At 57.1% G+C, this 24,946-nt stretch overlaps 2 protein-coding genes across 3 annotated transcripts in view; both read right to left on the bottom strand.

Moving 5' to 3' along the window:
- Positions 1-21: 21 nt before the first annotated feature.
- CHMP6 (charged multivesicular body protein 6) lies at positions 22-5,921 on the bottom strand. 2 transcript variants are annotated; one of them, XR_015277929.1, is made up of 9 exons: positions 5,798-5,911; positions 5,223-5,332; positions 4,669-4,756; positions 3,908-3,994; positions 3,751-3,816; positions 3,561-3,641; positions 3,319-3,373; positions 745-2,120; positions 22-320 (listed from the first exon to the last, which is right to left on the bottom strand). XR_015277929.1 is itself a non-coding variant. In XM_086857016.1 (8 exons), the coding sequence occupies exons 1-8, from the start codon at positions 5,858-5,860 to the stop codon at positions 2,068-2,070; spliced, it is 603 nt and encodes a 200-aa protein (XP_086713142.1). In that variant the 5' UTR covers positions 5,861-5,921; the 3' UTR covers positions 22-2,067. The 2 variants fall into 2 exon arrangements, 1 of the variants encoding a protein (XP_086713142.1); XM_086857016.1 differs by having other exon boundaries at positions 22-2,120; positions 5,798-5,921.
- Positions 5,922-6,955: 1,034 nt separating this feature from the next.
- RPTOR (regulatory associated protein of MTOR complex 1) overlaps positions 6,956-24,946 on the bottom strand; it is a 97,507-nt gene continuing 79,516 nt past the window's right edge. The window contains exons 29-36 of the mRNA XM_023938862.2: positions 24,310-24,414; positions 21,985-22,032; positions 15,901-16,007; positions 13,349-13,476; positions 13,184-13,270; positions 11,287-11,403; positions 10,473-10,602; positions 6,956-8,987 (exon numbers count right to left, since the gene is read on the bottom strand). Of these exons, the coding sequence (XP_023794630.2) occupies positions 8,919-8,987; positions 10,473-10,602; positions 11,287-11,403; positions 13,184-13,270; positions 13,349-13,476; positions 15,901-16,007; positions 21,985-22,032; positions 24,310-24,414 (791 nt within the window). The 3' untranslated portion in view covers positions 6,956-8,918. The remainder of the gene's footprint in view (positions 8,988-10,472; positions 10,603-11,286; positions 11,404-13,183; positions 13,271-13,348; positions 13,477-15,900; positions 16,008-21,984; positions 22,033-24,309; positions 24,415-24,946) is intronic.

Here is a 24,946-nt window from a genome sequence, read left to right on the forward strand (position 1 = left end):
ACCAGGCTGAAGAGGAGGCGGTGGAACCACTGGAGCCAATTTATTGTCACAGCACAGCCCGGAGGTCACAGCCCAGCCCCGGCCCTTCCTCCCAAGGAGACCCAGCACAAGCTGCAGGGATCAGCAGAGGAAGCCGCGGCCAATCTGCCCCGAATTTCCCTGTTGGATCAGTAAATGGCCTCTCCACTCCGGCATCGAATGCAAGGAGCCGCATTAACCCCTTCAGCACCAGCCGCGCTCCCTCTCCACACCCCGCAGGACCCGGCGCAGCCTCTCCTGCTGCCAGGACGTTCATCAGGAGGAAAAGCGGAGCAGAGGGGCTGCAGCCTCCCCACCCCTCTCCCGCGGCGGGGCCGATCCGGGGAGCAGCGTTTTCCCAAAGGCCAGGGCAGATCCCGCTGTCAGCGCTCCCTCCGTGAGCGGGACAGAGCAGGGCAGCCCTGGCAGGGCTGGAGGAGCCTGCAGGAAAAGCGCTGCCCAGAAATGCTCCTGCCAGCGCGGCACTGCTGAACCCAAGGCTCTCTCTGCTGGGAACGGGCTGCGTTGCAGCACAGCCGGGATTGAGCACGGGATAAAGCACCGGGACCGAGCAGGACCCTGTCCCCGGCAGGGCTGGAGCAGGAGCTGCCTGTCCCCACTGGGGTGACCAGAGACCCTGCCCCGGGACCATCCAATGCCCCGGGCAGCTCCGGAGGCTGCAGCCGCTCTGCCAGCACTGCCCTGGTGTCAAACAGGGCCGGGGGCTGTGGGATTGGTAGGGAACTGCTCAGAGACAGCAATGGGAGTGGAAATGGGGCGGCTCCAAGGCACTTCACTGCCTTGGGGACACACGAGCAGGACAAGGATGCCCTGGCCAGTCTTTGGAACACAACAGAGAGGACAAGGAGAGCGTGAGTCCACCCAGAGCTGCTGCTGGCCCAGCACCATGGGGAGAATTCCAGTCCCTGGGATCAGGGGATTTTTGTCTAGCACCAGATCCCACAGCCCCACAAAGTCTCCAAGGACCCTCTGGTCCTTCTGCCGTCACAGAAATGCAGATTAGGGGTCCTGGCTTCAAGTACATAATGAATAAAGATCTGCAGTGTCCTGAAGAGCATCTGCAAGCTGGCAGGTGAGCCCGTTCCGAGAGCAGCCAGATCTGTCACCACTGACTGCCCAGGCAGAGCTCCAGCCCCTTCAGCTGAGTCCTCAGAGGGGATGGGGCTCCTCCAGCTGCTCCCAGAGCACTTTGGAGCGGTGATTCCTGGAGCTCCAGCCCCGTGTCCAGTGCAGCACGAGCCCGAGGAAGCGCGTCCGAGTCCCCGAGGAAACGCTGGGCAGGAGCAGCTGGAGCAGAGTCCGTGAGATCCATGGCTCCATCCCGGCCACAGCTGAACTGACGCTGGAGCAGAGCCCACGAGGGAGGAATCCTGGCTGGAACACGGGCAGGAGCTCCTTGCTGGCACTGCAGGGGTTTCTGGCAGGCCAGGGCTCCTCAGCTCGCAGCACATCAGGCCAGAGCCGCTGCAGCAGGAGCAGCACCAGGCTGAGCCTGGCCCAAATCAAAGCCCTGGGGCTGGTTCTGTACCAGGCAGGGCTGAGTCTGCGCTCCAGCACCGCCCAGCGTGCAGCAGGACGCGGACACAGCACCCCTGCACAGACACAGCCAGGAGAGAGAGGGGACACAGGGACACCAGGGGTGTGTGCTCACCCAGCCCACGCCACAAACACCGCCACTCTGAGCCGGGGCTCTCCTGGGATGTGGCCAGAGCAAAGGCAGGCTGACCACCAGAATCAAACCTACAGAGGAAAATTTGGCTTTGGATGATTTAGAGTTGCTGTTTAATCCCGAGACAGCGCAGCTGAGTGAGTTTGGAATTTAAGTTACAAAAAAAGAAAGCACTAGAAAATAATCTTGATACAAGAGCGATAATCAGCTGAGGTTCCCCACCCTGCGCAGGGAATCCTGCTCCACAATCCACCCAGCACAGCTGGGATGCTGCCAAGGCATTGCCTGTTCCCAGCACATGCTGGGAGGGCAAACTGTCCAGGGTGAAAGTTTCGTGGGGGAATCCCCAGCACTGGGAGTTAAGATGCTGCCACCAGCTCTGGCTTTGGCCTGTTCTTGATGGGTGACACTTCTGTGGAAGGAAAAGAAACTTATTACAGAATCAGGGAATGCAAATATCCTGCAGCCATCTCCCAAGGAGGATCCAGGGCTCAGAGTCCGCTCTGCAGGACAGCAAATGCTTGCACAGCACCTGAACTGAGAGAAATTGGTTATAAATAATGCCACATTCCCGTGTGGAAATGCCCCTTTGACACAGCACTGAAGAATTACAGACTTTGAGGACATGCCCAGCCCAGGGACAGACCCTGGGCAGGAGCAGGGCCAGCTCTGCCCTCACCCCCTGGACCCCACAGCCCTGGGCCGTGTTTTGTTTGGCCTCAGTGCTGACACCTGAGCCCTGTTTAGGAGTAAACAAGCTCCAAGGAAACCAGCCCCATTCCCCACATCCCAGATTGCTCCTGGGCAGATTCCACACAGGGAAATGGCTTCTTCCAGCTCCACTCTGCACAAACAGGGAGATCCAGCTCCTGGGAGTGACAGCTCCGGGCTCTGCTGCCCCAGAAGAGTCTCCACCAGGCTGAGTTCTCAGCTCCTCAGCACAGACACCTGATGAATCCCAGTGGGCTCCTTCCCTGCCAGGGAAGGTCACCCTCTTAGTGAGCTCTCCCACTCCCCAGCTTGATTCCCACACAGATCCATCCACCGAGCCTTCGGATGGCTCAGGAGCACTCGGGGACCATCAGCTGCGTGGAGCTCGTGCTCTGACAATCCTGGAACTGTGGGACTCCAGTGATCCTCATCCAGCTGCTTCCAAATCACTGCCAAGTGGGGTGGGAAGGGCTCCAAGTGACCCCAAGGCTCAGGGAAATCCAGTGTTGTGCAGGGTGAATCCACCATCCAGAGAATACCTGTCCCTGTGCCATGACAGCGGCCGGGGCTGCGGGAGGAAGCCTCGCCTGGCTCAGGGAACGGAGGAATTCCCTACGGAGCCTCCCGGAGGAAGGTGACACCCTGAGGTGTCTCAGGGCAGGAGGTTGCCTCAGAGCAGGTACAGGATGTGACAAGGACAGCAGATGTCACATCTGCTCCCCAGGGGAATGACCAGATGTCGGTGGAACTTGGGTGTTCCTGGGCTGGGGGCTCAGCCGGGCCCGTCCCCACTGCGGGAGCTGCTGCTCCCTCCCGTTCCCCAAGACACTGGGAGAGGCTCTCAGGCCATGGCACGGGACAGGAGCACGGGGAGCCAAAGCTGTGCAAGGAGAACATACCTGGGATCTTCTCCGGGAGCGGCTCCGAAGGAACCTCTGGAAGCTCCAACTGTTCCTGCAAGGACATTAAGGACAGCGTGTCACACGTGTCACAGACCACAACTGGGCAAACACTGGGGGTGGCAGTGTCCCAGATCTCCCCCAGAACGAGCTCTGAGAGTAGGAAAAAGGTCCTTAAAAAACTGCTATTAAAAACAGCTTCCTAAAAATGTGGATTTTTATCCCAAAAACATCAACCCCACCTGAGTAATAGCATTTAATTCTTCTAGAATGGCATCTTCATCCTCCTCAGTCAGGCTGCCAGCCAGGAGCTCGTCTATTTGCTGTGGGAGAGAGGGAAGGACATGACATTCCCAGCCTGGTGGCTCTTGGATACAAGGCCCATCCCAGCAGCTCTGTGCTGAGGCTGCTCCCAGCTCCTCACACACGCACCCTCTGATAATCCACAGCATCCTGCGTTTCTCCTATGATCCTTTCCACTTCTTCTATGGACATAACCTGAAGGGCAGAGCCAAAATGCAGGTGTGGGAGGGGCCTGCAGGGAGGCAGCTCCAGCCAGGCCCCTCTGAAGTGCCCCAGCCACAGGTACCTGGTGCATTTTGTTCAGACACTCGTTGCCTATTTTCAGGCCCTCGATGACCTTCATTTCAATCTGGGTGAATTCAATGTCCTGGACCTGGAGCAGGAAGAAGAAGAGCCTGTCACACTTTGGCCAGGCATTGGCACAGGCTGCCCAGTGAATCCTGAAGGGATTTAACAGATATGGGGTGTGGCAGCTGGGGACAGTGGTGGCCCTGGCAGTGCTGGGGAGAGACTGGGCACAGAGAGCTCTTCCCACCTAAACAATTCCACGATTGCTATTATTAGGCAGACACAGGCTGCCAGGACCACCAGAGAAGCTGCAGGGAGGAGTCAGTGGAGCCCTTTCTCTCCTGACAGTGGCACCAGCAGCAGGAAACATCCACACAAAAAGCTCGGCACAGGCGGCTGCACAGCCCGTGGAGTGATTGTACCAGATCATCCAGGTTCCAGTTCCAGCCCAGACCTCCCCAAACCCAAACACATCCAGTTCTGAAATGACAGGGCTGAGACAAGCCCAGGAAGGCCCCAGTGCAGCCACCCCCCCGTGAGTAACGTCTCAGCAATTTCCAAAACACACATTTAACAGGGAACCTGCAGATTCCAAACACACCACTCTGTCTCTCCAGGGAAAATCATGGTACATGTACAATTTTGGAGACATTTGCCCTTGGACAGAGGGCTGAACACCTGCCAGGACCTGCCAGTTGGAATGGAATTCCAGGGGATCCAAGGGGAGCCCCACCCCGGACACCCCAAGGCGTCGCTCACCATCCGCTCCAGGTTGCTGATCTGGTTCTCTGTTTTATCCAGAAGCTGCTCCTGGTACCGTTTCTTTTTCAGCAGGAGCATGGCTTTCCTGAGGGACACAGAGGGAGGGCAACGCAGCAGGGATGAAGCAACTGAAGCCCAAAGGAGCCCCATCAAAGCCACCCACCCTTGTTCTGTGCTTCTGCTAAAAGGGGACAACTTGTGTGCAGCTGGACTGGTAACCCCGACCCGCTCCTGCGAGGACAGGGGATGAGCAAATTGGAAACTGGGAATAAATCCTGCCCTGTGAGGGGGGACAGGCCCTGGCACAGGGTGCCCAGAGCAGCTGGGGCTGCCCCTGGATCCCTGGAAGTGTCCAAGGCCAGGCTGGATGGGGCTGGGGAGCAGCTGGGACAGGGGAAGGTGTCCCTGCCCATGGCAGAGTGTGGAATGGGATGAGCTTTGAGGTCCCCCCAACCCATTCCGGGATTCTGACTGCCACGCTCCAGCGGTGTTTCCTTGCCGGTGACACGCTGGAGGTGGCACTGCCGGCCCCGGTGTCCCCTGGCCCTCACTCTTTCTTGCCGTCCCGGAGCAGCTGCCGGGCCAGCGCCCGCTCCCGCTCCAGCCCCAGGCTCAGCCGCTTCTGGTACTGCCGGAGCTTGTCCCGCTGCTGCTTCAATTGCTGCGGGACAGAGACACGGGGGAACGCGGGGCGGGCGGACAGACGGACAGAGGGACGGACAGACGGACAGAGGGACAGACGGACAGAGGGACAGACGGACAGAGGGACAGAGGGACGGACAGAGGGACAGAGGGAAGGACAAGGGTCACGACCCAGCCCTGACACTTCCAGCGCCCCTCAGGCAGAGCCGCTGCCCCGCTCCGGCACCGCCAGCACCGGGAGTCGCTCAGCCCCAGCCCGGTCCCTCCATCGCCGCGGGGACCCCACGGGCAGCCCGGAGCCGGGCCCGGTCCGGTCCATCCTCCCGGCTCACCGGCACGGCCCGGTCCGGCCCGGTGCCCCCCCGCTCACCAGCACGGCCCGGTCCGGCCCGGTGCCCCCCCGCTCACCAGCACGGCCCGGTCCGGCCCGGTGCCCCCCCGCTCACCAGCACGGCCCGGTCCGGCCCGGTGCCCCCCCGCTCACCAGCACGGCCCGGTCCTGCTCCGTGACGCGGCTCCGCCGTTTCCGCCCGAACAGGTTCCCCATGGCCGCTCCTGCCCGGCCCGGCCCGGCCCGGCCCCGACGGCGGCCGCGAGGGGCCCGGCCCCGCACAACGCGCAGCGAACGCGGCAGCGGCGGCAGCGCGCCGCTAGGGGGCGCCATCGGGACGGGAATATCGGGAATGAGAAATTGTAATATCGGGAATGGGATTAAAAATACCGGGAATGAAAAATTGTAATATCGGGAATGGGATTAAAAATACCGGGAATGAAAAATTGTAATATCGGGAATGGGATTAAAAATACCGGGAATGGAAATGATAATATCGGGAATGGGATTAAAAATACCGGGAATGGAAATGATAATATCGGGAGTGGGATTAAAAATACCGGGAATGGAAATGATAATATCGGGAACGGGATTAAAAATACCGGGAATGGAAATGATAATATCGGGAGTGGGATTAAAAATACCGGGAATGAAAAATTGTAATATCGGGAATGGGATTAAAAATACCGGGAATGGAAATGATAATATCGGGAGTGGGATTAAAAATACCGGGAATGGAAATGATAATATCGGGAGTGGGATTAAAAATACCGGGAATGGAAATGATAATATCGGAAATGGGAATAATAATATTGGGAATGGGGACAAGAATATTGGGAATGGGAGTGAAATAGGGAATAGGGATAATAATATCGGGAATGTGGATAATAGTACTGGGAATGAGGATAATAATATTGGGAATGGGAATAACCGGGAATGGGGATAATAATATAGGAAATAGGGAAAATATAGGGAATGGGGATAATATAGAGAGCGGGATACAGGGAATGGGAGGTGTGTGAGGGAGGCTGTAGGGGATGGGGGCTCCAGGAGAGCCATGGAATTGCTCAGGGTGGAAAAGCCCCCTGACCCCATCGTGTCCAACATTCCCCCAGCACTGCCAGGATCGGTTTATCCCTGGCAGCTCAGCCCTCGGAGCGAGCCGGGCTGAGCCGCGCTCCAGAGCTGGATCTGCACCCTGGGATCGCGGCATTCCGGGGCTGGGACACACATCTGTCACCAACACCTCCCCCAGACCCAAACCACAGCCGGCTCCTGCCTGGGCCACACAAGGATCCTCACAGCAGGAAGTGTTTCTGCATTTATTTTTTATTAACCATTTATTTGTCTGTAATCGCTTTACTCTCACATTACAATCGTGTGGGGGTTTTTATATATATTTTTTTAAACTTTATTTTTGTAAAATAAATAGAGATAAGTGAACTTTTAAGATAGGACGCTCTTCAGATCCTTGGTTAAACTCTGTGATCCCATGATTACATCTGTGCATCAGACCTGTGGAAGCACAGCCCACACACACTCAGGTAAAAACCCAACAGCCCCAATTCCTTAAAATTCCTTAAATCCAGCGGAGCCGGGCAGGAGCAGCCGGGCAGGAGCAGCGGCTCCCACCAGGCCAGGAATGTCCTGTTCCTTTCACAAATACACTGATAGGAGTTAAAAATCCGTTGTTTCTGAAGCTGTGAATGTTAACGGGTTACGTGAGATCCCAAACTCTGGCTCCAGCCCCTCGCACAGCCCGGGAGCGGGTCGGGAAGAGGCACAGCTCTGTTAAGACCATAATTAACTTTGGGTAATTTAAAAGTGGATTTTTAGGTAGTTTTTAGGTTTAAAGCCTTTGATTCATTATCCTGGGATGTGGCCCTCGGCCTCCCTGACAGGGATGGTGCTCGGGGACACCCGACCTCGGCTCCACCGCCGTGGCTTGGGGACCTCTCCTCGGCCAGAGTCCCCACGTGCCTGTGGCACCTCGGGGTGGCCACGGGAGCCGTCCCTGGTGTGGTCCTGGTGCCCCAGGACACACGGGCACGGTGCCAGGGCCAGCAGCAGCAGGGCTGGGCATGGGACAGAGGTGTCAGCACAGGGCCAGAGGGGTGCTGAGCCCTTCCCTCACCCCATTCCCTCCAGGATCTGCTGGGAGCCTGCAGATCCCCTGGGACTGGGAAGCACTGGGAATTCCTGGCCCCACGGCGAGTTCTGCACCTCTGCAAGGAAACCTTTGGCTGTGCTCTCCCTTCCCACCCCCAGCCCCAGCCCCAGCACGGATCCCAAGGGACAAAACATTCGTTATTTGGACATGGAAGGTGTGGAAGACGGAGCAGGCCTTGCCTGGACAGCTGGGGTGAGGGCGCTGAGCAGCGACTGCCTCCCTCCTCCTCCTCCTCCTCCTCCTCCTTGGTGATTCTCGGTGCCCAGGTGCTCCCACGCTGGTTTCCAGAGGGGCAGCCGTGGTGGGCAGCCCCAAGGGGCCAAGTCCTGCCCCTGGCTGTGTGCAGAGCAGCCGTGGGGAGCACACGGAGCCCAGGACACGGAGCTGTGGCTGTGGAGCTCCCCGTGGCACAGGGACAGCGGCTCAGGAGCCCCCGGCTCGCCACCGGCACCGAGGGCTCGGGTGGAACGTGGTGGCCCCGGTGACTCGCTCCAGGCTTGTTGGGAGGATGGAGATCTTCATTCCCTTCCTTCCCTCATCTTCCTCACACGCAGCTTTACTGTCCCGCTCTCGCCATCTCCCTGAGCCCCTTCCTGCAGGATCCCCGCCTGTCCTTGCTGCAGGGAGGAGGAGGAGGAGGAGGAGGTTCATGCAGAGGATGTGCTGCCCTGCCTCCCTGGCAGGTACATCAGAACTGCGTTTGGCACAGCAGCTGGAGGGTCCCGTGGAGCTGTAGGTGAGTCCTGACAGTCCTTGAGGAACCCACACTCCAGTAAAACACGGAACAAAGACTAAAACAAGACCCTTCTCAAGGGCGTTGCCTCATCCAAGTCTTTCCGAGCTCAGGAGCCATGTTCCTGACAGAGAAGCCAACCACTGGAAACAAAAATAAATGTTCCTTTTCTGTAGCTTTTAGAGGATATAGCTGGAAAACAAAACAAAACCAAACCAGGAGATTGTCTCTTCCCCTTGTCAAACCCATCAGTAGCTAAGTCAGAAGAACAAATGTTCAAGTTATGGGGTGCAGCAGCAGCCAACACGAAACATTCAAGTCGATGATTTCTCTATGTACAGGGAGGCCCCGGAGCCGCTCCGGCCGCGCCGTCATCTGATCCTCTTCTCCACCGAGTAGACAGAGATGTAGAAGTCATTGCTGCCGACGGCCAGGTGGGGCTGGGGAGAGCACAGCGACAAACAGGCAGTGTCACACGGCCACCCAGGCTGGACCAGCCCTCTGAGACCAGCCCTGGGAGCCATCCCCACCCTGTCAGCCCAGCTGTTCCTTGGACACCTCCAGGGATGGGGATCCAACCCTCCCTGCGCAGTTCCAGTGCCTGAGCTCCCTTTCCATGGGGAAATTCCTGCTGCTGTCCACCCTGAGCTCCCCTGGCCCAGCCTGGGGCTGTTCCCTCTCCTCCTGTCCCTGTTCCCTGGCAGGGAATTGTGCAGAGCCAGAAGTTCCCCCTGAGCCTCCTTTTCTCCAGGCTGAGCCCCCTCCCCAAATCCCTGAGCCTCTCCTGGTGCTCCAGCCCCTTCCCAAATTTCTGATCCTCTCCTGGTGCTTCAGCCCCTTCCCAAATCCCTGATCCTCTCCTGGTGCTCCAGCCCCTTCCCAAATCCCTGATCCTGTCCTGGTGCTCCAGCCCCTCCCCAAATCCCTGATCCTCTCCTGGTGCTCCAGCCCCTTCCCAGCCCCCTCAGCCGCTGCTCCTGTGACCCGCTCCAAGGTCCAGGTGTGGAGCAGTGACAGGCACAGGTGACAGTGACATTCAGCAGGGACACCCAGCTGCTCCACAGCTCTGCAGGAGTTGCAGGGCCCATTTCAGCCACAGGGGAAAGTTATGGGAATCATTAGTTACCAACTGCTGACATAATTTCTCTAAATGACTGCAAATCTGCTCGTTAGGAGCGAATGGCTGGGCTGAAAATGAGCATTGAGCAGTGAGGGGGCCTGGCCAGGCTGGACAGAGCTTTGCTTTGCTTGTTTAAAGAGCAAACTGCTCTTCCCATCACATATTAAATATCTGTGAGCTGATCTGCAGCTTTCTAAAATAACTCTTGTAATTCCTTCCTGTTTTCCCATCCATTCCTTGTTTTCCCCAGGTTTTCCAGCTCCTCCCTGGGTGAGCAGAGTCCACCACGCTCCTCCCTGAGCAGCAAGCAGATTCTCTGTAACTACTGCAGAGCCCCTCAGCTGTGACAGACCCCAAAATCTCCTTTTGCTCTGCCTCATCCCAGCCTTCAGCAGCTCGTGCCTTTCATTTTTGCAGCTCTCCCGTTTTCCTGAGCAGTTTTTGCACAGCCCCAGCCCCATGTGAGAGCAGCCCAGCGAGGCACAGCTGCAGAGCCCAGGCAGGAGGGAATAAACAGATGGAATTTGGGAATGTGAGCCTGCCCTGCTCTTGTCACCTGGGACAGCTCCTGTGGCCAAGGGCTGGGAGCTGAGCCGGGATGGGGAGTGACAGGATGATGGGATGGAAGGGACAGGAGCTGCAGCCCTGGGGAGCTGCAGGGGCAGCACTGGGGTTTGTGTGGGGCTGGGCTCAGAGCACCGGGCTGGGACAGCTCCCCTCCACTCTGGGGGGGTCTCTGTGCCACCCCCTCCTGCCACAGGGACACTGGGACGTGGCAGCCCCAGGTGGCAGCAGGGATACAGACCCAGTGAGGGTGGAAGGCCAGGCAGCTGATGGCTCCCACTCTCTGTCCCATGAAGCCATCATAGTATTTGATGTTGTTGATCAGCTCCCCGTTGCCGTTGTAGATGGCGGTGAACTGGTTCATGGAGCCGCTGGAAGGGAAGGGATGGAACAGGGCATCACTGGGAGTGCTGGGAGGGGACAGGATTGCAGCTGCAGCCCCTGGCTGAGCTGGGAGCCAGGACACAGAGCAGCCACTTCCCAAAGTGGGACAGCAGGGACTGGTGGCAGGAGCCACAGTGGCCTGTGGTCACCCAGGACAGGAAAACACGGACAGCTCCTGCCCAAACACACCCAGTGAATCCCAAACACACCCAGTGCACTCCAAACACACCCAGTGCACCCCAAACACACCCAGTGCACTCCAAACACACCCAGTGCACCCCAAACATGGACAGCTCCTGCCCAAACACACCCAGTGCACCCCAAACATGGACAGTTCCTTCCCAAACACACCCAGTGCACCCCAAACACACCCAGTGCACCCCAAACATGGACAGCTCCTGCCCAAACACACCCAGTGCACCCCAAACACACCCAGTGCACCCCAAACATGGACAGTTCCTTCCCAAACACACCCAGTGCACCCCAAACACACCCAGTGCACCCCAAACAGGCTCCAGGCCGTGTGGCAGTGGAGCAGCTGCTGGTCCCCACTCAGAGCCCAGAAACACAGACACTGAACAGGGACCCAGAGCCAGGGAAGAACCCTCCCAGGGAAGAATTTCTCCCCATTCCCTGTGTCCTGGCACTCCAGGGATGGCAGCAGCACTTACCATGCAAAGAGGTTGGCCTGGGGGTGGATGTCGAGGGCCGTGAGCCCCTTGACGATCTGCAGCACCTTCATGGACTCGGGCATGCGGGGGTCGAAGAACCTCACGTCACCATTGACGCTGCCAACACAGAGCCACGGGCTCAGGCTGTGCCCAGCCCCACCCCAGAGCCAGGAAATGCAGCTGTGGGTGCAGCTGTGGGGCTGCCCCAGAGCCCAGCACCTCCCTGGGGCATCGGGACAGGGAACACACACAGCAGAGTTCCCTCTGCTGCTGGGATGTGATCCCACACACGCTCTGTGCTGGAGGAACAGCTCGGGAGTGATCCCAAACTGCTGATCCCAAACTGCAGATCCCAAACTGCAGATCCCAAACTGCAGATCCCAAACTGCTGATCCCAAACTGCTGATCCCAAACTGCTGACCCCACACTGCAGATCCCAAACTGCTGATCCCAAACTGCAGATCCCAAACTGCTGATCCCAAACTGCTGACCCCACACTGCAGATCCCAAACTGCTGATCCCAAACTGCAGATCCCTCACTGCAGATCCCAAATTTCTGATCCCACACTGCTGATCCCAAACTGCAGATCCCAAACTGCTGATCCCACACTGCTGATCCCAAACTGCAGATCCCAAACTGCTGATCCCACACTGCTGATCCCAAACTGCAGATCCCAAACTGCTGATCCCTCACTGCTGATCCCAAATTTCTGATCCCAAACTGCTGATCCCAAACTGCTGATCCCAAACTGCTGATCCCAAACTGCTGATCCCACACTGCAGATCCCAAACTGCAGATCCCACACTGCAGATCCCAAATTTCTGATCCCTCACTGCCTCTCTCTCCCCCAGCCCATCTCTGAGTGTTCCCTCCCTGTTCTGGCACTCCCACTACACCCAGCCCTGAATTCCTCCTGCTCTGCACAGTGGGAGAGGGGAGCAGAGGGGATGTGCTGGTGCCATCCTCTTCTCCAGGTGTCGGGACACCAGGACCTCTCTGTGTCCTCCCGTTTGTTCTCGGGTTTTGCTGTCAGCTGAAGCAGAGGGGACGGGGAGGGGTGGAAGGAGGTGGCTCAGCTCCACAACCTGAGCTCCTCTGGGACCAACATTCCCCAGAGCCCCAGGAGCAGCTCCCAGGCTGGAAGGGCTCTGAGGAGAGGGGACTGCCAGCCCTCAGCTCTGGGCACGGGGACCTGACCCCTGGAGCTGCTGGAGGAGCTTATGGAGAGGAAGATTAAAACTCCAATATGGGAGCCTGACAAATCTGGCAGCTACATCACATAATCCCCTCTCTGAAAATCTTAATACATTTTTGCTGGCCCATCCCCCGCCTCAGGAATGTTCTGAATCCCAGAAAATTATGTTTTGTTTCCATTTTCTAATCAAGAAAAAGAGGCTCTTTGTGTGCAAACAGTGGCTTCGTGACAATAAATTCTGTTCTGCCGTTCCTTAATGGCCAAATCAGTACCTGCTGCTCTGGCTGCAGTATTTACCAGGCAGCAGGAATGGATTTAGGGAATTGCACAGGAATCCTGCCCAGGAACGTGCCAGATGCACCATCCACCATCCTCCTGTTCTCTCCCAGATGACCCCATGGAGATGTTGGCAGTAAAACCCTCCCAGCACAAGATACTCAACACCCAGCTCCTGCTCCCCTCCCTCCCTTCCTCCTCACACACCTTGTGATTCCAGCAGCCTGTCTGCTCCCAAACCACACCAAGAGCCTTCCAAGGAAAGCTCCACGTCCCTCCTTGCCTCCTCTGCACCGAGTTTGGAGCAGGAGGTAATTACTGAAGGAGATCTCAAACTCCAGAGAACAGCAGGGATGGTGTTAGAGGGGTGTTTAAAGGGTTTTAGGGCTGTGGGGAAGGACAGGTGGCTCCAGGATCCCCTGTACCTGACGCTCATGATGTTCCCCTCGGGGTGCTTCTGCAGGTAGGCCTTCACCACCCAGGCCGTGTGCTCGCGGTAGGTCATGACTCGGCTGGGGACAAGGGACACGTGTGAGGACAGCAGGACCCCTCAGCTCAGGTTCCCCTGAGCCCTGGCAGTTCCCAGTTACCATTCACTGAGCGCCATCCTCCTGTCGAACACGCGGATGGAGCCGTCCCCCAGCCCCGCCACGATCAGGGAGCGGTGGGAGTCACAGGACAGGCTGGTGACACAGCTGTCAGCTCCCGTGGGAATGTCCTGCCGAGAGAGCACAGACACCTTCAGAGCCCTGAGCCCTGCCCCATCCCTCCTCCTCATCCTCATCCTGTTCCTCATCGTGTTCCTCATCGTGTTCCTCATCCTCCTCCTCATCCTCATCCTCATCCTGTTCCTCATCCTCATCCTCATCCTCATCCTCATCCTCATCCTCATCCTCATACTCATCCTCGTCCTCGTCCTCGTCCTCGTCCTCGTCCTCATCCTCATCCTCATCCTCCTCCTCATCCTCATCCTCATCCTCATCCTCATCCTCATCCTCATCCTCATCCTCCTCATCCTCATCCTCATCCTCATCCTCATCCTCCTCCTCATCCTCATCCTCATCCTCGTCCTCGTCCTCATCCTCCTCCTCATCCTCATCCTGTTCCTCATCCTCATCCTCATCCTCATCCTCATCCTCATCCTCATCCTCATCCTCGTCCTCGTCCTCATCCTCATCCTCATCCTCATCCTCATCCTCATCCTCATCCTCCTCTTCATCCTCATCCTCCTCTTCATCCTCATCCTCATCCTCGTCCTCACGCTCGGGAGCCCCAGCAGTGCCACCCTGCAGCCCCAGAGGAGCCGGGCAGTGCTGTGCCTGTCCCCAGACACCCAGCTCATCCCATCAGGGACCCGTGCTGGGAAAAGGCACCTTCCACAGCCCAGGGTGCCCCAGGAACACCTTCCACAGCCCAGGGTACCCCAGGAACACCTTCCACAGCCCAGGGTGCCCCAGGAACACCTTCCACAGCCCAGGGTACCCCAGGAACACCTTCCACAGCCCAGGGTGCCCCAGGAACACCTTCCACTGCCCAGGGTACCCCAGGAACACCTTCCACAGCCCAGGGTGCCCCAGGAACACCTTCCACAGCCCAGGGTGCCCCAGGAACACCTTCCACAGCCCAGGGTGCCCCAGGAACACCTTCCACTGCCCAGGGTACCCCAGGAACACCTTCCACAGCCCAGGGTGCCCCAGGAACACCTTCCACAGCCCAGGGTGCCCCAGGAACACCTTCCACAGCCCAGGCTGCTCCAGGAGCTGCAGGAGCTCATTCCACACCTCAGTCCTGTTCCTGCCGCTGTTCCAGCCTGGGCTGAGCGGGGAGAGGCGCCAGGCCAGGGGATGCTGCAGCCTCTGCCCACCCCCAGCTCCTCCTTTGAAGCAGCAACACTCAGCAGAAGTGCAAATGAAGCACTGGTTCCTCCCACCACAGCCCGGGTGCTTCCAGAGGTGTGGGTTTCTGTAGTTCAAAGAGGGAAGCACCTCTTTATGGCCTCCATTATTCCTGCTCTTTGTGCCCGTTCTCACTTTCCCAGTGACTGAGTCAGGAAGTTCCAATCACTTGAATTTCAACACCCAATCTTCGCAATTAAAAAAAGAAACAACGTGTTTTTAGATACTTTGGGTGCAATCATTAATCGTCATCATTGAAAAGATTTTCGCCTCCTGAATTTTGCCGCTCCTTAATTTGCATAGAAAAAATAATATGTGAAAGTAATTAAGATGAACAGAGGCTTAATTATCCTGCATGGCAGGGTCAAAGTGTCGCAATTAATGTTCATCCAAGGGTAATTAATTTCGAGAAGCTTTGAAAACTCCACTTCCTTTTTATTCCAGCGTGGTGCCTCCATTCTCACCAACCACCTGCTTCTCCTTGGAATTTCTGAGAAACTTCCACGTGGCTGTGGCTGACAAGAACTGGAGCAGGGCTTTTTCCCTGTGCACAGGGAGCTGTGTGTGTGCTTTCACAGATTTTACACTATTCCAGCTATCCTGTAATATGGAATCCAACTGCATCCCAGTGCCTGTCCCTGCATCCCAGTGCTCCCTCTGCATCCCAGTGCCTGTCCCTGCATCCCAGTGCTGTCCCTGCATCCCAGTGCTACCTCTGCATCCCAGTGCTGTCCCTGCATCCCAGTGCTGTCCCTGCATCCCAGTGCTGTCCCTGCATCCCAGTGCTCCCTCTGCATCCCAGTGCTGTCCCTGCATCCCAGTGCTGTCCCTGCATCCCAGTGCATCCCTCTGCATCCCAGTGCTGTCCCTGCATCCCAGTGCCTGTCCCTGCATCCCAGTGCTGTCCCTGCATCCCAGAGCCTGTCCCTGCATCCAGTGCTGTCCCTGCATCCCAGAGCCTGTCCCTGCATCCCAGTGCTGTCCCTGCATCCCAGTGCTGTCCCTGCATCCCAGAGCCTGTCCCTGCATCCCAGTGCTGTCCCTGCATCCCAGAGCCTGTCCCTGCATCCCAGTGCCTGTCCCTGCATCCCAGTGCTGTCCCTGCATCCCAGTGCTGTCCCTGCTCCCTCTGCATCCCAGTGCCTGTCCCTGCATCCCAGTGCTGTCCCTGCATCCCAGTGCTGTCCCTGCATCCCAGAGCCAGTCCAGGGCTCCAGGAGGGAGAAGGTGCTGTGGACAAGCGTTACCTGGACTTTCATTTCCCGATCCGTGTCCCAGATCCGGATGATCCTCACGTCTCCTGATGTCATCAGGAGCCCGGTTTCTTGTTCCCAGTCCACCACCATCCCTGCTCCTGAGACACAACAAGGCAGGGGTGCAGGTCAGTGCCAGCATGGGCAGAGCTGCACTCCGTGGAGCATCAGCTGTCCTGATCCCGTGTTCCAGACACTGTCACCACCAGGGGAAATGGAAAATGACACACACAGACCCCCCACACATCCTCCAGATGGGACTGGACCAGCTGCTCCAGGACTGGAGTCCAAACACGGCCTCTGGCCCTGCTCTGAGTGCTGAGAAGCCAAGCAGGGACAGTCCCTGTGGGAGGGGAGCAGTGCCCTGCACCTCATGAGAACATTAAATGCTGGCTGGAGACACCCAGCTGGTGCCACCTCATGCAGCAAGCCCTGAGAGCTCCTGGCCCAGCTCCTCGTTCTGTCAGGAGGATGTGGGAGATGTTCTGGACAAGGAACAGCCAAGTCAGGGCTGCAGTGGAGTGAATTTAACAGCTGGTGGGAGCACAAACCAGTCTGCTGCACTGACTGGTGAGGAGAGGAACACCCTGCAGTGAGAGCAGCTCCAACACCCTCACAAGAGCTTGCTCCTCATCCCTGAGGGCACAGATCAGTCTCCAGGGGAAGTTCAGCACAAAAACACAAACAGAAACCCCGGGAGCACCACGGGAGGGAACCAGAGAAGAACTCCAGGCTTGGTGTCTGTTCCAGCCCCTCGGGAGGGCAGAGACAGCAGCAGAATTCCTGCTCAGAGCAGCATCCCTGGCTCCCAGAGCAGCATCCCTGCCTCCCAGAGCAGCATCCCTGCCTCCCAGAGCAGTTGTCCACCCTCTCCTGGTGCCAGGCCGAGTCTCTGGTGCTGAGCAGTGTTTCATAACCAGCCAGAACTGGAGTCAGAACCCTCTGCAATGCATCAGGACTGCAGCTCCTGCCCCCAGCACTCTCAGTGCCTTCAGCACCATCCCCGTGTCTCCACTCCACACCGTGCTTGTCCACAAGGTAAAAACGTGCATTTCTCTGGATTTACTGCCAGCAATCATCCCCAGCAGGAAATCAAAGCCTGCCCCAACGTGCTCCTTTGTCACCAAAGGGCCACAAGCACCCTGTAGCAGAACAGCACTGTCACAGAGCACAAAGGAAGCAGCAGACACATCCTGTGAACACCGAGTTCTCCTCCAGCACGATGCAATGACCTTGTTTTGCACAGCTTCAGGGAAAACGTTCTGCCCCTCTCCCCTCCCTGAGCATGGTGTCTGAGCAGATCCCTGCTCCTGCCCCGTCCATGGAGGAGGGCACTGATGTTCACTGACACTCCCTCACCTCGCTGCAGGAAATCCAGGCCCGAGCTGGGAGCCTGCACCTCTATCTTTAGTCAAATGGATCATTCCCTCCTCGCAGGGCTGGAGAGCCAGGCAGACGAGCAGGCAGTGATGGAGATGATAAACACCTCTCAAGTGTTTGCATTTGTCATCTGTTTATGGCCCATGTGACAGGATAAACCTGGCAGCTGAGATGGATCTGCCCATTCCCATCCCTGGAGGAGTTCAGCAGGTAAAGAGCTCCGAGGCAGCTCCAAAGCTCCTGATTTCCCAGGAACATCCCCCAGTTTGAAGGAAAGGTTTCTTTCTGACCAGCACCAAGCCCCATCAGCTGAAGCTCCAGGGGCTGTTCTGTGGAGGGGGCAGGGGAGCTGAATTTGGGGACAGAATTGGCATTTTTGGTGCCTCCCTTGGGTGCCTGTCAGGAGTTTGTCACTGAGGACAGTCAGCAATGACAGCTAGACGGGCAGGGAGAGTCTCACAGAGGGAAGAGGCTCCAGAGGGATTCCAGAAAACAGATGGGAAGGACAAGGGCTCACTCCCAACCAGGGTGGGAAAAAAGGAGGGAGATGATCACGGAATCCTGGGATGGTCTGGGTTGGAAGGGACCTTAACAACCACCTCATTCCACCCTGCCATGGGCAGGGGCACCTTCCACTACCCCAGGGTGCTCCAAGCTGCCCAGCCTGGCCTGGGACACTTCCAGGGATGAAGCTGGGTATGAACCTTGCAGTTCCTGCCTGTCTTACTAAAACTTAAATAGTTCAGCTCAGGGATAACTGCTGCTCCCTGGAAGAGGGAAGGGCAGGATTTGATCATCCCAAAGCAAGGATCTGCCTGGAGGTGCTGGGCCCTGGCTGCAAAGCTGCCTGTGCTGAGCCCTGGGCTGGGGGCTCTGCTCCTGCTGCACCCCAACTGTGCCCTGGCCAAAAAGGGGATGCAAATGGGAATGCTGAACCTGTCTGCAGGGCAGAAAAGCCCTTGTACAGAAATGTCAGTCACTTGGAAGTGTGTGAGGGGAAGGAAAGCTTCCTCTGACTGCGAAATGTTCCACCCAGAGCTGGCACTCACAGTATGGAACGAGACAGAAATAGCTGAACTATTTCTATGTACGAGCAAAGGTTTGCATGGCAGAGATGAGACAGGATTGGCTCATGTTTCCATGCTCAATTCATCGTATTTTGGGATGAGGAGCGAACGTGGGATTGAATGCTAATGATCATTTCCTTTTTAATTAACAGAGGTCCTACTCCAGGATGTTACAACTGAGCCTGCAGCCCACCCACGGGGCTTTGGCTCCTGGGCTTGGCACCTGAGCTGCTCCTCACTCAGCCTGTCCTGCCCCAGGTGCTGCCCTGAGCACCTGAACTCCTCCCTCAGCCCCTCCAGTGCTGCCCTGAGCACCTGAACTCCTCCCTCAGCCCCTCCAGTGCTGCCCTGAGCACCTGAACTCCTCCCTCAGCCCCTCCAGGTGCTGCTCTGAGCACCTGAACTCCACACTCAGCCCCTCCAGGTGCTGCTCTGAGCACCTGAACTCCTCCCTCAGCCCCTCCAGTGCTGCCCTGAGCACCTGAACTCCTCCCTCAGCCCCTCCAGTGCTGCCCTGAGCACCTGAACTCCTCACTCAGCCCCTCCAGTGCTGCCCTGAGCACCTGAACTCCTCACTCAGCCCCTCCAGGTGCTGCTCTGAGCACCTGAACTCCTCACTCAGCCCCTCCAGTGCTGCCCTGAGCACCTGAACTCCTCACTCAGCCCCTCCAGGTGCTGCTCTGAGCACCTGAACTCCTCCCTCAGCCCCTCCAGGTGCTGCCCTGAGCACCTGAACTCCTCCCTGAGCCCCTCCAGGTGCTGCCCTGAGCACCTGAACTCCTCACTCAGCCCCTCCAGGTGCTGCTCTGAACACCTGAACTCCTCCCTCAGCCCCTCCTGCCCCAGGTGCTGCCCTGAGCACTGCACAGCCCCAGAGCTGGCTCTGCCTGACCTGCCCACCCTGACAGGAGCAAGCAGGGACACAGCTGCACACAGCTGGCACAGGGAGATGGCACACAGCTGGCACACAGCTGGCACAAGGAGATGGCACACAGCTGGCACAGGGGGATGGCACACAGCTGCACACAGCTGGCACAGGGAGATGGCACACAGCTGGCACAGGGGGATGGCACACAGCTGGCACACAGCTGGCACAAGGAGATGGCACACAGCTGGCACAGGGGGATGGCACACAGCTGGCACACAGCTGGCACAAGGACATGGCACACACCTGGCACAGGGGGATGGCACACAGCTGGCACACAGCTGGCACAGGGGGATGGCACACAGCTGCACACAGCTGCACACAGCTGGCACAGGGAGATGGCACACAGCTGCACACAGCTGGCACACAGCTGGCACAGGCCAGTGCTGGAATCCTGCTGCTCCCAGAATCCACGAGCTGCAGGGACCAGCCCTGCACTGCTGCAATGCATCAGGAGCTGAGAGCACAATTTTCCCCTGAGGAATATTATGTTCTTAGATAATGAGCAACAAATCTTCCACAGCTCAGGGAAAGGAATTTTTAAATGTCTGTGCTGGAGGTGTTGTTGTTTTTTGGTTTGGGTTTTTTTGTTGTTGTTGTTTTTGAGCCTTTTAAAGGCAGCACTGGCAGCTCTGTGTGGTTGAGTTTATCCACACCAACAGCTGTTCCTGAAGGTACAACTTCCCATGGCTGCTCCCTCAGGACTGCCCCTGAGCCAGAGATATTTGCCTGGATGGGACAATTCCATGGATAAATTCCAGGACTAACGTGGTGGAAGCTGCATTCCCAACATCTGCCTTCACAGGAACGTGGCCAGGCTGTCCTTGGCATTTCAGTGGAATCAGGAATACCTACATGGAACACAACTGAAAAGCATCCTGGATTCTGACTGATCATTTTTTAATCACGGGCCCTCCTGGTTGAGCAGTGAAGCACATCCCTGCTTTAATTTCCAGGAAGCAGTGGGAGGGTGGGATGACCTCACTCATCATTAATTTCTACAACATCCTCTCAAAAAGTGTCACCCTCCTCCTGCCAAGGACTCTGCAGTGAGGGACAGCAGGAGCTGGGATGCTGGGAATTCAATTAAAAGAACACAAACCCCTGGAGCTGCCATTTCTCCGAAGATTTTATTGCCATCAAATGATCTGACCAGAACTGTGTCTCTCCTCCCGCAGCCCTCGCTCCTGATGTGGGCTCCTGGGAGATGTGGGAAGCCTCTGTGGGTCCCTCTGCCCCTTGGGCTCCGGGATGAGCCCGGGTCTGACCCCTTGAGCAGCTCCTGCTGCAGGCTGGAGCTGTCCCCCTGCTCCAAGCCCCATCCAGCCCAGCCTGGGACACTTCCAGGGGTGGGGCAGTATCCAAACACTGAATGTAATTCCAGACATTTCCTACAGTTCTCCAGAGGGAAGGGGGAATGCTTGTGCTGCCCCTGCCAGCAGGAGAGCAGAGGCAGCTGGAGAAGGTTTTTATTGACCTGCCTTGCCCGTGAGCAGGGGCTGCCATGGCCTGGCATCGATCCGGCTCCGGAATTCCCTGCAAGCGCTCCGTGGCCGGCTGGCTGAGCGGGGATTCCCTGCAGCCAAGCCCTGCTAATTTTAGCCTTTTCTGGGGGATGTCGGAGCCAGGCAGCAGCAGCAGCCACACATCAGCTCTGCTCTCTCCTGCCCCGGCTCCCACAGCCACACAGAGCTGCTCAACTCCACTAACGAGCTCTGAATCAGCCCCTGCCAGGAGCCGGGTGATTAATCAGTGCAGACACAGCCAGCTCTGATCAGTCAGCAAATATCAATAATTGATGAACATCCTGAGGTGGAGACGTCACCACGAGCAGCCCCGGGATGCCCTGACACATCAACCACCTGCTCCCACCCCCGTGGGACCCAGAGCCCCGCACAGCTTCTGGGGGAGAAGGCTGAGGATTCCCTTCAGCTTCCCTCCGCGTGGCAGAGTGCAGTTTGTGACATCTTCTGCAGTCCCAGAATCCCAGGAGGATTTGGGCTGAGCTCAGCTCACCCATCCCAGCCCTGCCATGGCAGGGACAGCTCCCACTGTCCCAGTGTCCCAGTGTCCCAGTGTCCCAGTGTCCCAGTGTCCCACTGTCCCAGTGTCCAGCCTGGCCTTGGGCACTGCCAGGGATCCAGGGGCAGCCCCAGCTGCTCTGGGCACCTGTGCCAGGGCCTGCCCACCCTCACAGGAAACAATTAATCCCATGGATTCAACTTAAATTTCCCCTTTTTGGCTCATCTCTGCCAAGGGTCCACGGTTCTGAGGCTGCTGGGAAAGACCCCCCAGCATCTCCTTTGCACAGATCTTCACAGCCCAGGGGAGCTACAAACAAACCCCAGCCAAAGCCACACCAGCTTTATGCTGGCTCCATTTGGAACCTCCCACTCGAACCCTTCTGTCCAGAGATGGAAATCCAGGATTTGAAATCTCCCTGGGAAATAGAGACTCCCAAATCCCCCCAGGCCTCCTGTGGCTGAGGGAGCTCAGAGAGGCTGCAGTGAATGTCCCTTATCCCAGCAGGGCCTGTGCCTGCCCAGGGAGCACAGATCCCTCCCTGCACCCCTCAGACACGGGGCAGAGGTGGAAGCAAAGCTCCCCAGGAGCCACAGGGACCCAGGAATCCCTCAAAGCACACCAAAACCACCCCGAGGAGCTCTGCCCACCCCCCTGAGCACGGGGGACAGGACCAGCACTCACCTCCCTGCTTGCTTCTGTCCAGGTAGATGGACACCCTTCGGGCCAGACCTGCGGGGAGACAGGGATCAGGGGCTGGTGCTCAGAGCAAAAACCAGCTGCAAACAGGGACCAGAAACAGCAGCTCACCCTGGAAGAGGAGCAGCAGCACCCAGAGCAGCCCCTGCCCCCCTCCCTCGGTGCAGCTCGGTGTTTTTGGGAAGGCAGCAGCCTGTGAGGAGCAGGATGAGAGCAGCACAGAGCCCTGTGTGCCTCAGCTGTGTCCCAGCACAGCCAGGACAGCCAGGCAGGGATCCTGGCATCTGCACAAATCCACGGCACCACGGGGCTCCTGCCATGCCTCAGGGCTTCCTGCCCACTCTGAGTTCCCTGTGGAAATGTGTCTGTGCCCCTCCCAGGCAGTGCCCCTGCCCTTCTCCCAGCGCTCACACAACCCAGCCCTGCTCTCCAGCCTTCCCAAGGAGCCATTTCCGTGGTACAGATTCCTCTCTCCTTTTCTAAGTGGGAAAATGGCCCTGGAAGTCACGTTCTGGTCATGTTCTGGCTGTTCTCGAGAGCAGCTCAGAGCTGAGGGTGACATTGTGACACAGGGGAAAAGCTGGGAGAGGAGGGAAGGAAATCAATAGTGGGAGCAAACAAATTCCAGTAAAACTCCTGAGCTCTGCAGCTTCAGAGATGCATCCTCAGTTTTCTGAGCCAGTGCTGGACCACAGCTGTGGTCTTGGCAGCAGATGACTCTGAAGACTCTCATCTCCACGGGGACTTGCTCCACTTAGCTCTTTTGAAGTGGCTACATTTATTTCTCTCTCCACAAACAGATCTGTCCCTCTCTTCTTCCCAATCTGCTGAGAAGGTGGAAGGCAAAGAAAACAGTCCCCAGACTGCTTCAGTCCACAAGGGAAAGAAAAAGCCAAGGGAAAAAAAACCCCAACCCAATCCTAAAGAGAACAGATTTAAGTTTCCCCAGTCATGTTCTGGCAAATGGAACCAGGCAGCTCTCAGAGCTCTCTGAGCTCTGAGCTGTGTCAGACACTGCAAATCCTTCCTGGGTGTCAAATCCTGCCCAGAGTGAGGCACAAGCAGGCTCTGCCCTGGCACAGTGCACGTGGGAGGAGGGCAGGACAGTGGGATTGGGCTGAGGGAATTCCAGAATCCTCCTTGCCCAGCACCAGAGGCACAGCCAGGGCAGCCCAGGGGCATTCCCAGCTCCAAGAAAACAGGTCCTGAATCCAGGATGGGAAACATCAACCAGCAGCCAGGAAAGCTGGTGTTTGCTGGCACAGAACTACAGAGTGACACCACAAAGGGCCACTTGTCACCCCTCCTGGGCTCGCTGTGCCTCAGCAGAGCTCACAACAGCCCCTCCTGCTCCTGCTGCCACCTCGGGAAGGGCAGGTGCTGCCATCTGCACATCTCAACTGCCAGCAGCTCCTCAGCAGCCAGGCAGAGCCTCAAACACAGCTCCCCTTCCCTGAGACACACAGGGAACAGCACACACCAGGCAGCCCCAGGAAAATCCAATGAAAGAGCTGTGTCAGGCTCCTGGGATGAACCACATCAGCTCAGAAATGAGAACTGTCAGCTTTTAAGGTCAGGATGAATGATGATGGTCATCTCATCTGACCTCCTGCTCAGCACGGGCCAGGCAGCCCCATGCAGCACTTCCTCCATCAATCCCACACTCCCATCAATCCCACAAAGTGCTGATTGAACCACAGCACACACAGAAAAACCTGCAGCCTTGATTAGAAATATTCAAGGGACAGAGAATTGCCATTGGAGCATTGGCACCTGATGGGGTCTGGGCAGGATGGAACATCCACCTCCTGGAGTGCTGGAAAACCTCCTGTAACATCCCAAAACCTCCTGTAACATCCCAAAACCTCCTTTAATATCCCAAAACCTCCTGTAACATCCTAAAAACCTCCTTTAAATATCCTAAAAACCTCCTTTAAATATCCTAAAACCTCGTGTAACATCCTAAATCCTCCTGTAACATCCCAAAACCTCCCTAAATGTCCTAAAACACATTCCAGGGTTACACAGACTGGTTTTCTGGCTCCATCCCAGGTGTGGCTGGATGCCAGTGCTCCTTTTTACACCCTTTTCTGCCCAGCATTCCGAGCAGGCCGGTGTCTCACTGTGCTGTCCTTCTGCACGGGCCAGATTTAGACCACACGTTCCTCTGCCTCCTCCTGACCCACAATAAACAGGGAAGAACAGGTGCCAAAACTGGAGCTGGGGCTACAGGAGGTCACGGGTGCCACCTGCAAAGCTGCACCAAGGCTGATTTCCACCTTGCCCCCCAGAAACCTCGCTGGGACCCACCTCGTGTGGTTGGCAGCATGTCTGACAGCCCCTGCCAGGCTGTCACCATCTCCGGGTTCTTCTCCAGGTCTGCAAAGTTCTTCCACACTCTGATGGCACCATCATCTTGGGGGGCAGGGAAAGAACACAGAGTCACTGCTGGTGCAGCTCCCACAGCTCCCTGTGCACCAGGAGCAGGAGAAGCAGAACTGAAGTCACACAGACCCCAAACCTCAGAGTGTCTCTTCAACACTTTTTGTTGGAGTTGTTTTCCCTCTCTCATTTACATCCAAGAAACCTACAGCTTTGTTCTGCTGGAGCTGTTCTGGAGGAGCTTTTCTCCTCCCTTCAACAACACCTGACATTCAGTGTCTCTCCATTTCCTTGACATTCATTTTCTCCAGGATTCATCTCTGGATTGGTGCCGAGGGCCACACAAGTACCCACTCAACACAAAACAGCCCCACAGAAGCAGCAGCATCAAAGCCCAGCCCATCAGCAGCAAATCTTTCAAGAACATTGTGTATTTTTTTCAATTTGCTCCCCACCTGTGGAACTTTTGTGCTATGAATCAATAAATTGAAAGAAATATGTCCTAAAGGCTCTCTCAGCTCCCCTTGCCCCTCCCTTAATTACACCCAACCTGTAGAGTGGAGCA

This window comes from Cyanistes caeruleus, chromosome 19, assembly GCF_971803275.1.
Source record: "Cyanistes caeruleus chromosome 19, bCyaCae1.hap1.1, whole genome shotgun sequence".
Taxonomy (NCBI): Eukaryota; Metazoa; Chordata; class Aves; order Passeriformes; family Paridae; genus Cyanistes; species Cyanistes caeruleus.

Bases quoted from the DNA above. Each gene is read 5' to 3' on its own strand.
- CHMP6 (XM_086857016.1), bottom strand. From the start codon at position 5,860: ATGGGGAACCTGTTCGGGCGGAAACGGCGGAGCCGCGTCACGGAGCAG. The intron at 3,995-4,668 runs GTGAGCGACGCC...TTCCTGCTCCAG, and splicing joins TCAGCAACCTGGAGCGGATG to GTCCAGGACATTGAATTCAC. The intron at 3,642-3,750 runs GTGCGTGTGTGA...TCTCTCCCACAG, and splicing joins ATGCTGTGGATTATCAGAGG to CAAATAGACGAGCTCCTGGC.